The sequence below is a fragment of the Cibotium barometz genome, chromosome 10 (genome assembly GCF_041138505.1).
Source record: "Cibotium barometz isolate CiBa-2024 chromosome 10, ASM4113850v1, whole genome shotgun sequence".
NCBI classification, from domain to species: Eukaryota; Viridiplantae; Streptophyta; class Polypodiopsida; order Cyatheales; family Cibotiaceae; genus Cibotium; species Cibotium barometz.
In genome coordinates, this window is record NC_141055.1 from 12,926,309 (window position 1) to 12,940,735 (window position 14,427).

Sequence of the window (14,427 nt, forward strand, 5' to 3'; positions counted from 1 at the left end):
AAGAGTAAAGCCAAAGAACAAAGACCAAGAGCCAGGAAGCAGTCAAAAGGTGAAGAAGGACACGACATCGACATGAAGAAAGCAACAAGGAATCTTCATCAAGCAAAAGCAAGGATATCTCAAGTCAGAAGCAGCACTAAGCAACATCGAGCTACCACCACTACCCTAGCCATCTGTTGTAAAAGAGGAGTCACCATATGAGTAGACACCCATCTTATCATTTCATCTTGTGTGTATCTACCCAACCACCTGAGAGTAGCCAGTTGAGCACCTAGAGGGGTAATGATTGTCGTAATTCACACCTGACCACCTCTTAAAATAACCTCTGAGAGCTAGAGAGTAACCAAGCCAAAGAGCCTTTGAGTTACCTAGCCAAGCTAGAAATGAGGGGGGGGGGGCGTGATGACATGTTGTAAACCTTGCATTCGACCACCTTGAGTAGTCCAAAGATTTAGCACCAAGGAGGGGTGTTGAGAAATGTGGTGCCAAAGAGCACAAGGAAGAGGTAGGGAGTGAGTTGAGTAGCCAAGAAAGTGCAAATCATAGCATGAAGCCACATGAACAAAGAGATATATCCCACATTGATGTACAAGCCCAAGGGTGTACCTCCTCATATAAAAGGGGACCATTTCAATCAATGAAATCATATCATTTACATAATATCTTAAGAATCGGCCCCCTCCCTTCGTCGACTACCCCCCCCTCTTTTGTTTCTCCCCTGGTGGTTGACTATCTTCCACCCCGCACCCCCCTTTTTTCCCTTCGTTGCCTAATCGTCCCCTCCCCTCTTGTCGACTCTCCCCATCCCCACCCCCTATTTTCCCTTCGTCGCCTAATCACCCCCCCTCGCCCCTCTTGTCGACTTTCCTCATCCCTTCCCCCTTTTCCCTCGTCGACTCATGGCCCCCCACTTCCCTCATTGACTTACCAACTGGCCCCCTCGCCAATTGGATAAACCAACCCCCACATCTCACACATCTCCCCCCTCTAATCGGACACACCAACCAACTCTCCCTCGACTGGCCGCCTCCCCATCTTTTGGTCGACCGACCCAGACCTCCCCCTTCGTCAACTAGCCCTTACCCCCTTTCCTTTGTCGTTGACTCACTCCCTTCCCCCTTCCGCCCTCATCTTCGCCTCACTTCTTTTCCCCTTCTGTCTTCATCGAATCTTCGCTTCCCTCCACTTGTTTGCCTTACCCACCCGCACCTATCCTTTTTCACCTTTCCCCAACCAACCCCCGTATTCATCGAATCACTCTCCCACCTTTTCCCTTTTGACTTACCCAACTGTAACTTCTTCGATTCAAAGACTGGTGAAGCTGTTTTATCTTGTGAGGAATAGGCTGAAGGCATTTTCATTGTTTTTGGAGGACCATGCATGCAAGTGGTATGAAGATTTGCAGGATGATGTGAGAGATAGTTGGGCATTGTTGGGAGCATAGTTTTTATAGAGGTTTACAAGTTGCAAGAAATTACAAATTGAACAAATTGACAATGTCTTGCGTATTGGATGTAATATTGTGGAGGGGTTACACAAAGGTGACATTTACTTGTGTAAAGTGGTACCTTCAAGTGTGACCTTTTGATACTTGAAGACTCGTCAGAGCTTATCCATTCGATTCTTCTATGAACGATGGATGAAGAAGAATGGGAAGTGGGTTCCCTTGCAATCAAGTGAGGGTGTGGATATACCCATAGATTTATCTGTGGGTATACCCATAGATTTATCTGTGACTCTTCCATATGGTTCAATTGAGGTGGTGAATGCAAGCAATGAATGGAGCTTAGGAGATGTTTGGGAGCATTTGCTCATTCTAGGATTTCAAGATGTCCAAGAAGCAAGCATCAAGATTGGCCGATGAAAGGTGAGCTTTGATATTTGTAAATTTGCGTTGCTTTATGTTTTTTGAATATGTTGTTTTATTTATTACACTTGTGTTTCCTTGTTTAGAATGGAAGACGTTTGGAGAAGAGCTTAAAGATTTGCAAAGACTGGAGTAACGGTGGATATAAATTTCAACTTTAGACTTAGTGTCACAAGTCGTTGAGGGGCTATTTGTCTTTTTTTTGTAATTAAGATGGTTTTGTATCAAACGTATTATAAAATTATGGGTTCCTTGTGAATGACCACTTGTGTTATGTCTTGTCGATTTAATTTATATCTTTATATAAATTTGGGATTATTTACTGGTCACTTATGTTATAGTCTGAAATGCCCAATGTTTAATTTTGCAGTTTATAAATATAGGACCTCTCTCATTTTCTAACACTTTGTTTTGAAGTTCCTCTCTCTTTCAGCACTCATCACTCCATTTTTAGAATTCGTCACTCCCTTCCAGCATGGACCCAAACATGGCATGCGAGAGGTTTCTCGAGTTCTTGAAGAGGACCGAGTGGCCTGACAGCAGGGAGGAACTTTTCTTTATCTTGCGAGATTAACTTTGGAACGACGATCCTCTTAGAAGAAGAGGACTATAGAGGTACTCTTGACTACATGGAGGAGTACATGAGGCCCTCGACTATCAAGCTACCATAGGAGGATGGTGATTGGGTTCCATGCAATCTCCTACAATATATCAACAAGAATGAAACGAATGCCCTTAGGAGGTTGCAAAAATTCCCATATATTGTGCTCCTTGATGGTCACTACAAGCAGATCACCAAGGAGGAGATGCTTGCACTTCAGAGGGGGAAGATTGGCCTTGATTTCCTCTCTTGGGTTGCCACCTTCATATACCTTTGTGGTGAAGACTCTGATGAAGAGGTAGAGGTGGAGGATGTCTCAATTGGAGGCATGGTACAAGGCAAGGAGGAGGATCTTAAACCTAAGGTCCTCAACCACTTTGTTGAGGCCGTTATGGCCAAAGATCTCCTCCTCCAAATTGAGGCACCTCAATCTGGTGAAGCATCCTCGTCAAAGGCATTGGTGCCATACTCTAGAGAGGTAAGTTCCTCAGCCACAACAAGGGGTGGAGAAGAGGTGGGGGAGGGTCCTATAGAGGGTACCCTAGATGTACCAGATGTAGTCGGCAAGGGAAAGGAGGTTACACATGAGATGCCGGAGCTTGAGCTTAGTAAGCTCAGCTCTGTGTGGTGATTGAAGGGGAGGAATTCCTCTTTTTACATAACCTAGAAAAGGTCTACAAGCTCAACCAAGCTGAGTGCCTCTCCTTGTTATCAGTGAATGATGAATTTCCCATCGACAACAAGGGAGGGTGGTGTGCATGAGTTGGTGATGATCTGGAAATTAGCAATTGCAGAGGCTCTGATCAAAGCCTTGTGACACTGAGGAGGAGTTTAGAAAAGCTCAGGAACAATTTCCGCCATCGACTAGAGAGTCTAAGGATGCTACATTAGTGTTGTTGGAGGAACAAAAGTCCTCCATTGACATTTGCAAGCCTAAGGTGGTTGGCTCTGATTTCAAAAACACAGTAAGATAAATTATGTATGAATCTAATAAATATAATTGATAATACTACTAGAATTCTGCTAATCCTCTTTCTTGTGTGTAGCATATAGTCTCTGTAGATGCTTGGGCTCAACATAAAGCTGGCATACGTGAGGGTTTTGGAAGAGATGCTGCGTTGGCCCATTACATGGGTCGTATTGCCCTCAACACCTTGTTGTGGTGCATAATGCATTCACCCCCATGATGGCAAGCTTCTAAATGTTAGTCCTCAAAGTACTTAGCAAGGTCCTATGCTTGTTAATGATCCAAGAAATGCTGACAAGATAGTGCTCATGAACAAGGCTATAACGTACGCTGCCTCCAAGGGGGTTACGCTTCTAAAGTGCTCGCACACACTGCATTTGCAGAGAGTATTGGTTAGAAGGACCCAGATTGTGTCATCAAGGCCATATTGTCGGGGGGACCCTTCCACTTAGCAAGAAGAGGCGTAAGACTATAGCTAGCGTCTCAAGAACATTATGAGTTAGCCTAGAAAATTATCATAGATACTGTGTTTCGTCGACACTACTACTTTGTTAAAGACAATTAATGTAACTCCTTTTTATTAATATACAAGTGGATTTTTCTATACATAATTTCTACATGAAGTTTGAATAATGTAAGTTTCCATGATATGAGAGAAAGAGAGCCATTGTGGATAACACTGGATTGCATACATGTTTAGTTTGTGGTATCACTAGTGATTAAGTTGGGCCAACTTCCCATGATGTCCCCTGTCCTCTCTAACCACAATGGGTGTGTAGTTCTGTCCTTTTAGCTATGATATGAGAGAGAGAGAGAGAGAGAGAGAGAGAGAGAGAGAGAGAGAGAGAGAGAGAGAGAGAGAGAGAGAGAGAGCCATTGTGGATAACATTGGATTGCATGCATGTTTATTATGTGGTATTGGTAGTGATTAATTTGGGTCAACTTCCCATGATGTCCCCCCTGTCCTCTCTGACCACAATGAGTGTGTAGTTCTATCTGATTTAGCCAACACCCAACAACCAGCTCTAATTGATAGCAAGGCCTATGTGTATGTGAATGTGAATGCTTGTGAATGCTTGTACATGACAATTAATACAAAAATAGCCCCAACCTGAACAGGGCGACTTTTGCATAGATAGGCTTGCTATCTGGGCAAAAGTCGCCCTGTGCAGGGTGGGGCTCCTTTTTCATTTTTTGGCCTTTAATTGTCATGTATAAGCATTTATATAGGCCTTTCTATAAACTAGGTGCTTAAAATTAAAGATATATCACTAGTGCCCTACAAAGTAGTATTAAGATCATAAATGATACCCTTTTACATAATGAGAGAGTTCTTACACATGGAAGGAGAGAGTTTGATTAATGTGAACCACAGATAAATACATTTTTGCCATGATGAGCTACCGATGAAATGAAAAATGTGGTGCCTTCACACTGGCCTTGACATCACCTAGTTATTTAAAGTTCAAAGTAAAATGGTAAAATGTTGCACTGTCTCCCTGATGCTGACATTGGAAGCATATTTTGAGAACTATCTATATCATACATTGTAAGTATGTATCATTTTAAGGCCTAGAAAAGCAAAAAAGCCCCAACCTACAGGATGACATTTGAAGGCCTAGAAAAGCAAAAGTCGCCCTATTCAGGTTGGGGCTTTTTTGCTTTTCTAGGCCTTCAAATGATACATGCTTGCAATGTATGATATAGATAGTTCTCAAAAGACTTTATATTCTTGCAATGTATGATACAAATAGGGCTCACTTTGACAATTTAATTCTATAAGATTTAAATCACCAAACTGTACATGGATTCATCAATAATATGAATGAGTAGCTGTACAGCTGTACAGCTGTACAATGGTACAATGAACATCACCACACCATGAAGTGGCCTTTATGATCCTCCGTATATCATCCATGCTCAACACATGCCTATATCTCTACTTTGCCTTCATAGACACCTCTAATCACCCATGCTCACTCCATGCCTAAATCTATGATTTGAGTACATGGACACCATGTAAAATTGTGAACTAACACTTCAGTATTTGTATGTATCCAAGGTGCTTTAAAGTTACTTTGAAAAATTGAACCCCATTTTATGAATTGAATCCCATTTCATGGTGAAAATTTACACAGAGGAGGAGGTTCAGGCTCTAGGCCTTGCTATGACTCTTCAGAAACTGATCCCCTTAGACATAAATTAAAAATATTCATTCTTTTACATTCAGAAATTGATCCCAACAAATTTTAAGTGAGTTTCTACACTAACAAGGGGGATTGGATGATGTTTTTTGACAATAGAGCCTTGCTACTATTACCAAGCAATTTACAACTAAATAATATTAAAATAAAAAATATTAATACATATGGTTGAGAGAAAGGTTTACAAAGGAAAAAAGAAAGGCTTCTTGTCTGGGCAAAAGTCGCCCTATTCAGGTTGGGTTTTTTTTTAAAACTTTTCTAAGCCTTCAAACTATACATACTAGCAAGTGAAATATACAAATCACCCTTGCAAATGAAATATAAAAATTAAATACATTTAGATTTTTTTGATACAATTTTGATATACACACGCAATAAAGGCCTTGATGGACAACTGGAGAAGCACCAAAAAAGTAATATATTAAGTGAAGTTTTACATTGTCCAATCATGTACATCATAAGGGGGAATATTCAGACGTTTTCACGTCGAATGGTGCGTGCCAGCTTCATGTCTTTACACATGATTGTGACCTGCTTTGCATGGATTGCACATAAGTTAGAATCCTCAAACATAGTGACTAAAAATGCCTCTGCTCGCTGCTTCTTGGATTGTAGTCAAGGCAAGGCTTTGCATCCTCTTGTCTCGGCCCCCAAAATCGTATAGTATCTCTTTGACAAGACGTGCAAAAGGAGCTCTTGGGATGATGCGGTCTACACTCTTCTTTGACAAGACGTGCAAAAGGAGCTCTTGGGATGAGGAGGTCTACACTCCTCTTGTCTCGGCCCCCAAAATCGTATAGTATCTCTTTGACAAGATGTGCAAAAGGAGCTCTTGGGATGATGAGGTCTACACTCTTCTTGAACCTCCAAATCTCCTTTAGAGCTACCATGCCATTGCATTGTTTCCTCCTGGGGGCATGAGGAGGAGGGTTTCTTGTTGTGTGGCGGGTGGTCGAGGGAGGACGTGCATGAGCACTCCAATCTCATGCACGTTTATGCTGAGAGGATGATGGAGCTCCTTCAGCTGCTACTACTTTCGTTTGCTCTGTTGCTACTGCTACCACCTTTTCTCGTGTTGGCAACAACGGACCGATGCCTCGATGCAAGCTCTTCCCCCCAATTATGGAACGTATTGGGGGGATATGAATATCACCCCATGGAACTCCATCAGGGTCAACATCACTCCCTATCTCTTGATCAGGGTAAGTGGTGGTGGCTGGTAATAGGTATCCGAATGAGGGGGAGAGGGAGGTGGAGGTGGTGGTGGAGGACGATAAGGTGATGGTGGAGGACGATAAGGTGATGGTGGATGCTTATGTGTAGTGTTTTTCGTGCGAGCCATGGAAAAAAGTGAAGTCAAAATATAGCAATGAGAATGAATGAGACTATTATGCCTTTATATAAAGTCATTTATAATGTGTTCAGATAGTCTAAAACTAGCCAAAAATTACAAAACCACCAAATTAGATAGGTTTAACCTAACGTTTGCCATGTCTTGCCATTGTGGCACGCCATGCGACATGGCCTGCTCTTGAACGGACATTCGAGCCTTTTCCCCAGTAACATTTCTTGCAAGATTGTTGTGCGATAGAACCAATTAAACATCTCCACAAGATAATTTCTACGTGTCTTCTCTCCACCATGTCGAGTATTCTTGAAGTACACTCCTTTGGTTGCGTAATGTGATTTTTCCATGCCTTGGGTGGTGCTAAACATATCCAAGGACCCTTTTGGAGGTTGTTCTGAGACAATCTGGGCTATCAGCAATAGTTGTCAATAGTCAGAAGGGCTAGTGGGCTGAGAGTGTTTCTGTGGCACTTCTGGTGAACTGAGGTGTTTGAGGGTTTAGGGGTGTCAAAGCATAGTGGGATGAGGGGTGTTGTCAGCAATCAACTAGGTCAGTTTTGGGTTAAATATGTGTCAGTAGAGAGCAGTTGGCTGGTTCAGAGTGGCTCTAGGGTTTAGAGCTTGAGGTTAGATGATGTTTGAGGAAGGTTGAAGAGCTTGGGGGACATTTATTTGACTGGGAATCAAGGTTAGCATTCTACATCAAATTCAGACAGATGTGGGTTAATTGGGCTGTATCCAGGTTAGAAGGTTAGTAGGGGAGTCAGCTGAGGGATGTTGACAACTGCAGTGTGGTTCTGGAGCAAGGTTTTGAGGTGGGATGATGGTGGAGGACAATATGTGAGTCAGGCCGATAGATTTCTGACTGGGGTGAGCAGTCTACTTCCGAATCAGGTTATAAGTTAGAATCTGGACATTTCTGTGTGAGTTGGGAGCGGTTTTTGGTCAGTTCAGTGTTAACTAAAGTCAGGAGAGGCTTTTAGGTGAAAGTTCAGAGCTTTTGGGGGTCTATGCTCACATGGGAGGAGAGGTTCCGGAGGGAGGTTTTTCCTAGTATTGTTTGGTAACAATGCTTACACTTGCCCCACCATCTAAGATGGTGGAGTGACTTGTAGCTAGACTAGACTAGATAGGGAGGTTGGGAGGGTGTCGAGGAGTGTTGAAGTGTCCCATTGAGTCTGGTGGAGGGATGGGGATAGGGGCTGTCTGATTGGTGCCCCCCTGGAGCTGGGATTTGGGTCTCCCCTAGTTCTAATCCCATCACATCTTCTTCTTGTGTGCCTGTTGGTGATGTGGTAGAGGCCATTACCCATCCACCACACAACGTAATGAAAAGGGAGATTTATTGGTGAAGTAGCTAGAGAAATACAATGCTTGGAAAAAGTTGCATATGGTTGTTCCTAACAGAAGCAATGGAGGAAAGACTCAATTAGCAAAGGAAAATGTATGGGTTACACCACCAATTGGTAATTATTTTGTAAAAGATGACATTTACAGTGGATGATGCACTAAATTTCAAGAACTCTGTTAGAAACTTTTACAAATTAGTGGTAGAAGCTTAGGGTCATAGTAGTTTCACCCACTACATGATAAGAGTTTTTCAAATTTATATAAAACTATATCTAAAAGTTTTTTTTATTAAAAAAAAAGTTTTAAAGGACTTATGATATGGACCTTACTTTGTAGCACATTTTGGAGGCTTATGGACCTTAGTTTGCCAAAGGGGGAAGGTTCGCCATATGGTCTACTCAAGGCATGGGACAAAATCATTGGCAAGCTTTATGTGGTTTTCAAAAGGGAACATCACCTAGAGGTGGAATACATGATGTTAATCCAATGAGGCAACTTGTTCAATGCTGGTACTATAGAAGAATAAAAATTAGGTATGAGCAGAAGATGTTAAAGTGTACTCCTGATAAATCACATGAAGATCCAAGATATGTTGTTAATGATCAGCATTTATAAATCAAGCGACAAACTTGATTTATACTCCTGAATAAATCACATGAAGATCCAAGATATGTTGTTAATGATAACCATTTATAAATCAAGATATGTTGTTAATGATAACCATTTATAAATCAAGTGACAAACTTGGAGCTCAATTAGTATTACAAAAACTCAATCTTATGAAACTTATACATCTTAAGGTAATTATATAAAGTTTACGCACTAGTGGTATGTTGGTAAGAAGATGATTTCCTTTTGTGGTAGATTATTTTTTCTTTAAGCTTGCTTAAGGATGTTGACAGCTCTTCAGTGGATGTAAACTCAATCTCACCTCTTGTAGCATTATATGGTAGTGATGCGTGTGAACACACTTAGGACCGTCGGGGCACTTTTTCCCTCACTACTAGGAGGTTTTTTTCCCCGTGCATATGTACGCCCTCTTATCTACTCATTTTGGAGTGTGTACTTATCTTTTATATCTGGCTACTAGGAGGTTTTTTTCCCCGTGCATATGTACGCCCTCTTATCTACTCATTTTGGAGTGTGTACTTATCTTTTATATCTGGCACACATTTGTTCATTCTAATCTAGTGTGTTTGAATGAGGGAGACTCAATGGATATCTTCTTGACCAAGATCAAAGATTTTAAGGAGCAGCTCGCTAGTGTGGATGAGATATATCATGATAGTACATTGGTGCCCAAAGTTCTTAATGCATTGCCAAATTCTTATCAGAGTTTTACCTCTATCCTTAGACTCATGAGATGAAGGGAAATCCAAATGCCCTTACATTTGATGAGCTGGTTTCAGTACTCTTGCAAGAAGAGCAGTCTAGGCAAAACAAATCTATTATGTGAGTTGGTGACTAAGCTTTTGTTTTTGCCAGTCAAAAAGGCAAAGGTAAAGCTTCTTTGCATGGTGGCTATAAGCCAAAATCAAAATCCTCCGGTAAGGATGCAGAGAAAGAAGTTGATAAGCTTAAAAAGAAACCAGGGCACTACATAAATGAGTGGCAAAAAGGGCTAGAGAAGGAGAAAAAGAAAGAATCGGGCATGGCTATGGTTGATGCATCTGAACCAAGTGCAGAGAAGAAGGAATCTACAAGTTTTTCTCAAGATGATTAGGCATGGACTGTACATTGTAGTTATGACCCTTCTTTTCATAATGTATGCATGTCAGTGGTAGAATCGGATGCTTGGTACTTTGACAGGGGTGCGTCTATTTAGCGAGCCAAGAGCAGTGAGCACAGAGCAGTGAGTAGAAATAAAGTCCTTGTGAAAGTGAGCAAGTAGGGGCATGGTATGATGTTAAGCGAGCATGTAATGTTAAAGAGAAGAGTGAAACCATAGTGCAACTCTATAATGAACAGAACAAAGAAGACTAAAAAAGTTTAAAAATGACTATTGCAAATAAAGCATTTTCAAATGAATGGTGCGGATATACAAAACTCATACTACTTGGCTCGCTAAAAAGACGTTGAATTGGTCATTGAGCTACTAATAGAAACAAACTATTGTTGCAACCACATGCAAACCACAGCGACCAGAGAGCATAGAAATCAAGCCATTAAGATGCACACCAATTTTAATAGCCATACCACTGACACAACAATATAATACTCTTTAGAAACCATAACCATAGGATTTAAAAATTTTATAATCCAAATAAAAATTGTCCAACAATCAGCTACATGCTATTGTAAAAAACATTCAGAAGCATACCATCCATCAAAACATTACTTCCAATAGTCCCAAAAAAATGATTGTCTCAGTTAAAAAAAAGATTATCTCTAATGGCATTCTGATGTAGACACGTGATCCTCATAACTGCAAGAGACACAAAGAAAAGAAAATAAGCTTTATCAATACAAAATTATTCTCTACTAACATATTTATCTTTTCAACATAGAGTATGGTTCTAACAGGTGATCATAGATCCGCTCATCCTTGTCTAACATTATGACATTGCGATCCATAAATGCTGCCACTAGCCCAAGAGTTCCAGTGCCAGCAAACAAATCCAAAATCGTGTCCCTAGGACGATTGAAGACGGAGACGATGTATTTACTAAGCCGCTGACCTCTAACCACCCCGCCATGGTCTACCCTTTCTCTTCACCAGATCCTCCGCCGATGGCACTCTTGAAAACGCACACAAACCATTAACCATATGCCATAAAGATCACCGAAAATCATTTTAAATTCTATCTTGATTTGAATGCATACATACATGTCAAAGATAAGATCTTGCCCTACATCAAGATCATCACCTAGTGCCAAATCCCTTAGTTGATCCCCATGCATCACAAAGCTTAGCAGGAGATGTTGAGCGAACAAAAACAGCCAATATTAGACAAGTGACCTACAAGCAAAGACACATTGGTTGTTCATGCATTTTCACCTTAAATGGGACAAAGAAGATTTGCACAAATGACAGCCCCAAAGAGAACAGCACCAATACCTGGGTAGTAATCATTTGCCCCATTTTCTTCCCAATAGGTGGAGTACACCTCACAACCTGTCTATGATAAATGCCAAACCCAACGCTCTGTGCAACCTGCTCAATGGTCACTCCTTCTTCCATAGTGTAAAGGCATGTAAAGAAGCCTCGATCCGAGAGACAAGAATCAACAACTTTAAAAGTAGAGTCATACATGCCATCCCCAATCTTATTCCAATATGGAACCTTGTTTGCAACACAACCTCCAATGATGATATTTGAGGGGAAGTCTGCAAATATCAACTCCACACAGTAATCGGACCCTCTACTCTTGACATTCCCTACTGTGCAAATAACATTCATGGCATCAAGCACTTGCTTTCCCAATGAGGATGCATCCTCCATGTTCACAAAAGTAGCTGCAAGGTCCTCAATACTGACATTGAAGGCATAAATGGTTCCTATAGACAGGTTTTTGACATTTAACACACATAGTCTTAAGTCAAAACAATCGGATCACGATAGAGATGAGGTAGGAAGCTCACACACCTGGAGCTTGCAATGTCTTGGTTATGATGTCAGTTGGTTGTATCCCGCCTGCACTACTATTGGATGTCTGTTTGTTGACTCTGCTCCCTATTTGCTTCCATTGCTCGATTCACCTCCAATGCACGATTCACTATTTCCCTCCCTAAATTCACTGGCAATGACTTACGAAAAGAAGCCGATGCAATCGATGTTGCATGTGATGTGGATGTGGCCTCATTATGATCAATTTGCTGGCTACGAAGCTCCAATATAGACTTATGTTGGCGATACAGATCAAGCTCCTCCTCAGGCACATGGTTTCTTTCAAGGTCCAACCACCACGGGCAGAAACGAGACTCTATGCTTGACATGGCCTGTTCAATGACAAACATGGGTAAACACAACTAACCCTCAATATGAACATGTTTCTCAATCATGGATTCAAAATGACAAATTCAATCACTTACTCTTTCAAGCTTCAAATCGGCATACATATAAGATTGATTGTCAACACAAAGCCACACACTAGAGCGAGAGGGGGTAAAATATCCAATTGGTGCTCCTCAATTTCAGAAAGCAACCATCTGCAAGCCAAAGCCCAAATGATAAAACAACACACAGAAAGAAGCATGCATGTTTTTTAACAAGGAATATCTGGGTTATGTTGTAGGAAAACCTATAAACGACTCGCCGTGCAGCACTTTGTAGGCCTGGTTGATGGTCAATATCATGGCTAAATTTTATGCCTCCTTCGTGCACTTTGAGCCCTTTTGAAGTACTTTCTTCTGCATAGAACAACAAAAGAGGTGAATCGGCTCTCACCTGGCAACCTGACTCGATCGGCATTTTTAATATCATTTTGGATTCTCAAACCGAGCTCCGTGATCTGAAGCCAGTAGGAGTACATGTGCAGCCATTCCCTAACCTTTGTCTTATCATTTGGCATACCCTCAAGTGATCGCACTGCAGCCTGAGAGTTGTCCAATAGCTTGACAATGTGAGCCTTATCTGTGTCTCTGATGCAAGCAGAACCTATCATATTGAGCTTTTCCTCTGTGGCCACATGATTGGTTGACGCGTGCCATGGGAGGGAGAGCACCGCACACCAAAAGGCCTCACCGTTGGAGGGATCAGCAATCCTTGCATATTTTGATGTTTTTCCTCTGTAGAGAACTTCTACCTTTCGAGTCACATTCTCCCTAGCAGACTCGGCAAGTGGTCCATTTGATGCCTCATCAATTTTTTGCTCCATCTCGTCCTTGAACAAGAGCCAAGTCATAATCTAGATTGGCAAATGAAGCCAACTGGGCCTTCCTCTGGCAGATGCACTCTGCATCTCTCTCTCAACCCACAGCTTGTCCTCATTGTCAAAATGTGCCATGAGAGTTGTTAGGTCGGACTCTCCCAATCTTCTTAGTTGAAATAGACGATCACCAAATGTGGTTGGCACAAATGCATAATCATGCGTCCTACAAAACAAAGAAAAAATATGTTAATATTCTTGAGTACAAACAACTTACTTGACATAGAAGGAGACTCTGATAACAAATTAACTTACTTGTTCAACCTGGACAATGAAAACAAAAGCTCACCCACATCCCTCCGCTCGAACACATAAAATTTACAGAGAACACAACAATGCATGGACAAATCCCCTTGAAACCCTGTAATAAAACACAAAATTAGGAAGGACAAAGAAGCATAAGAAACTATAATATCCCAATGAGAACTCACCTGTAGAAATGCAGTCCATCCAAGCATTGTGTCGATTATTACCATCAAGAATATGCACCATTTTTCGGCTCAAGTACGGACCCCAATCGGGGTCAAGTGCAAGAGTTTCCTCAAATTGTTGATTCACAGTCCTCCAATGCTCATCCCAAGATTCCTCCCTCTCTTGTGTCAATGGTGTCTCCTCCCCTTCCAAGTCCATAATTGATACTGTGAAAGCTCCCATGCTCTCAATGTACCCACCTAGTTTTTTGAAGCTTCGAGTAAGAGACTTATCTGTTGAGGGAGAAACCTTTCGGATTGCCTCCGTTTGGATCATCCTACAGAGAGGAACACGTGGAGTTGGAGACCTAAATTTGACTCCTATCCTATCTAAAAAGGCTTGTGGAGTAGATGTCTCAAGAATCTTCCCAAAAATATCAACCTTATTTTTTTTCTGCTTGCTTCCTTTAGTTTGGGTTGTGACAACTGTTTCTTCTTGATCCTCTAGTGGATGTGTGTTCTCTTCCCCCTCTATCTCTCTCCCAGTATCCTCAGTATTCTCACCTTCATCCTCATTATCACCACCTTGAGTATTCTCACCCTCATTTTGATCACCTTTATTTTCCTCAATTGCCCCCACTACATTTTGTCCATCCTCCTCATTTCTTTCATCACTATGTAGATGCTCCCTATCCATATCCACCTCCAGATTCGTGTCATCTATGATATGTACCGCATTCTCCGTAGTAGGGTTTGAGGAGGCGGCTTGCTCCAAAGTGCTGGAAAAATCAGCTTGCCTCCTTGTGTGTCTCG

At 41.6% G+C, this 14,427-nt stretch overlaps 1 protein-coding gene across 1 annotated transcript; it reads right to left on the reverse strand.

Annotated features, from left to right (window-relative positions):
• Positions 1-13,455: 13,455 nt before the first annotated feature.
• LOC147634565 (uncharacterized) lies at positions 13,456-13,987 on the reverse strand. Its single transcript, XM_086803268.1, has 2 exons — positions 13,636-13,987; positions 13,456-13,565 (listed from the first exon to the last, which is right to left on the reverse strand). Exons 1-2 carry the CDS (start codon positions 13,949-13,951, stop codon positions 13,456-13,458), a joined length of 426 nt encoding a protein of 141 aa, XP_086659394.1. The 5' UTR covers positions 13,952-13,987.
• Positions 13,988-14,427: the final 440 nt, after the last annotated feature.

What these genes read in the sequence shown, in the direction of transcription:
- LOC147634565 (XM_086803268.1), bottom strand. Translation starts at nt 13,951, where the DNA reads ATGATCCAAACGGAGGCAATCCGAAAGGTTTCTCCCTCAACAGATAAG. An exon ending in GATGGACTGCATTTCTACAG is followed by an intron (nt 13,566 to 13,635) that starts GTGAGTTCTCAT and finishes GTTTTATTACAG; the next exon opens with GGTTTCAAGGGGATTTGTCC.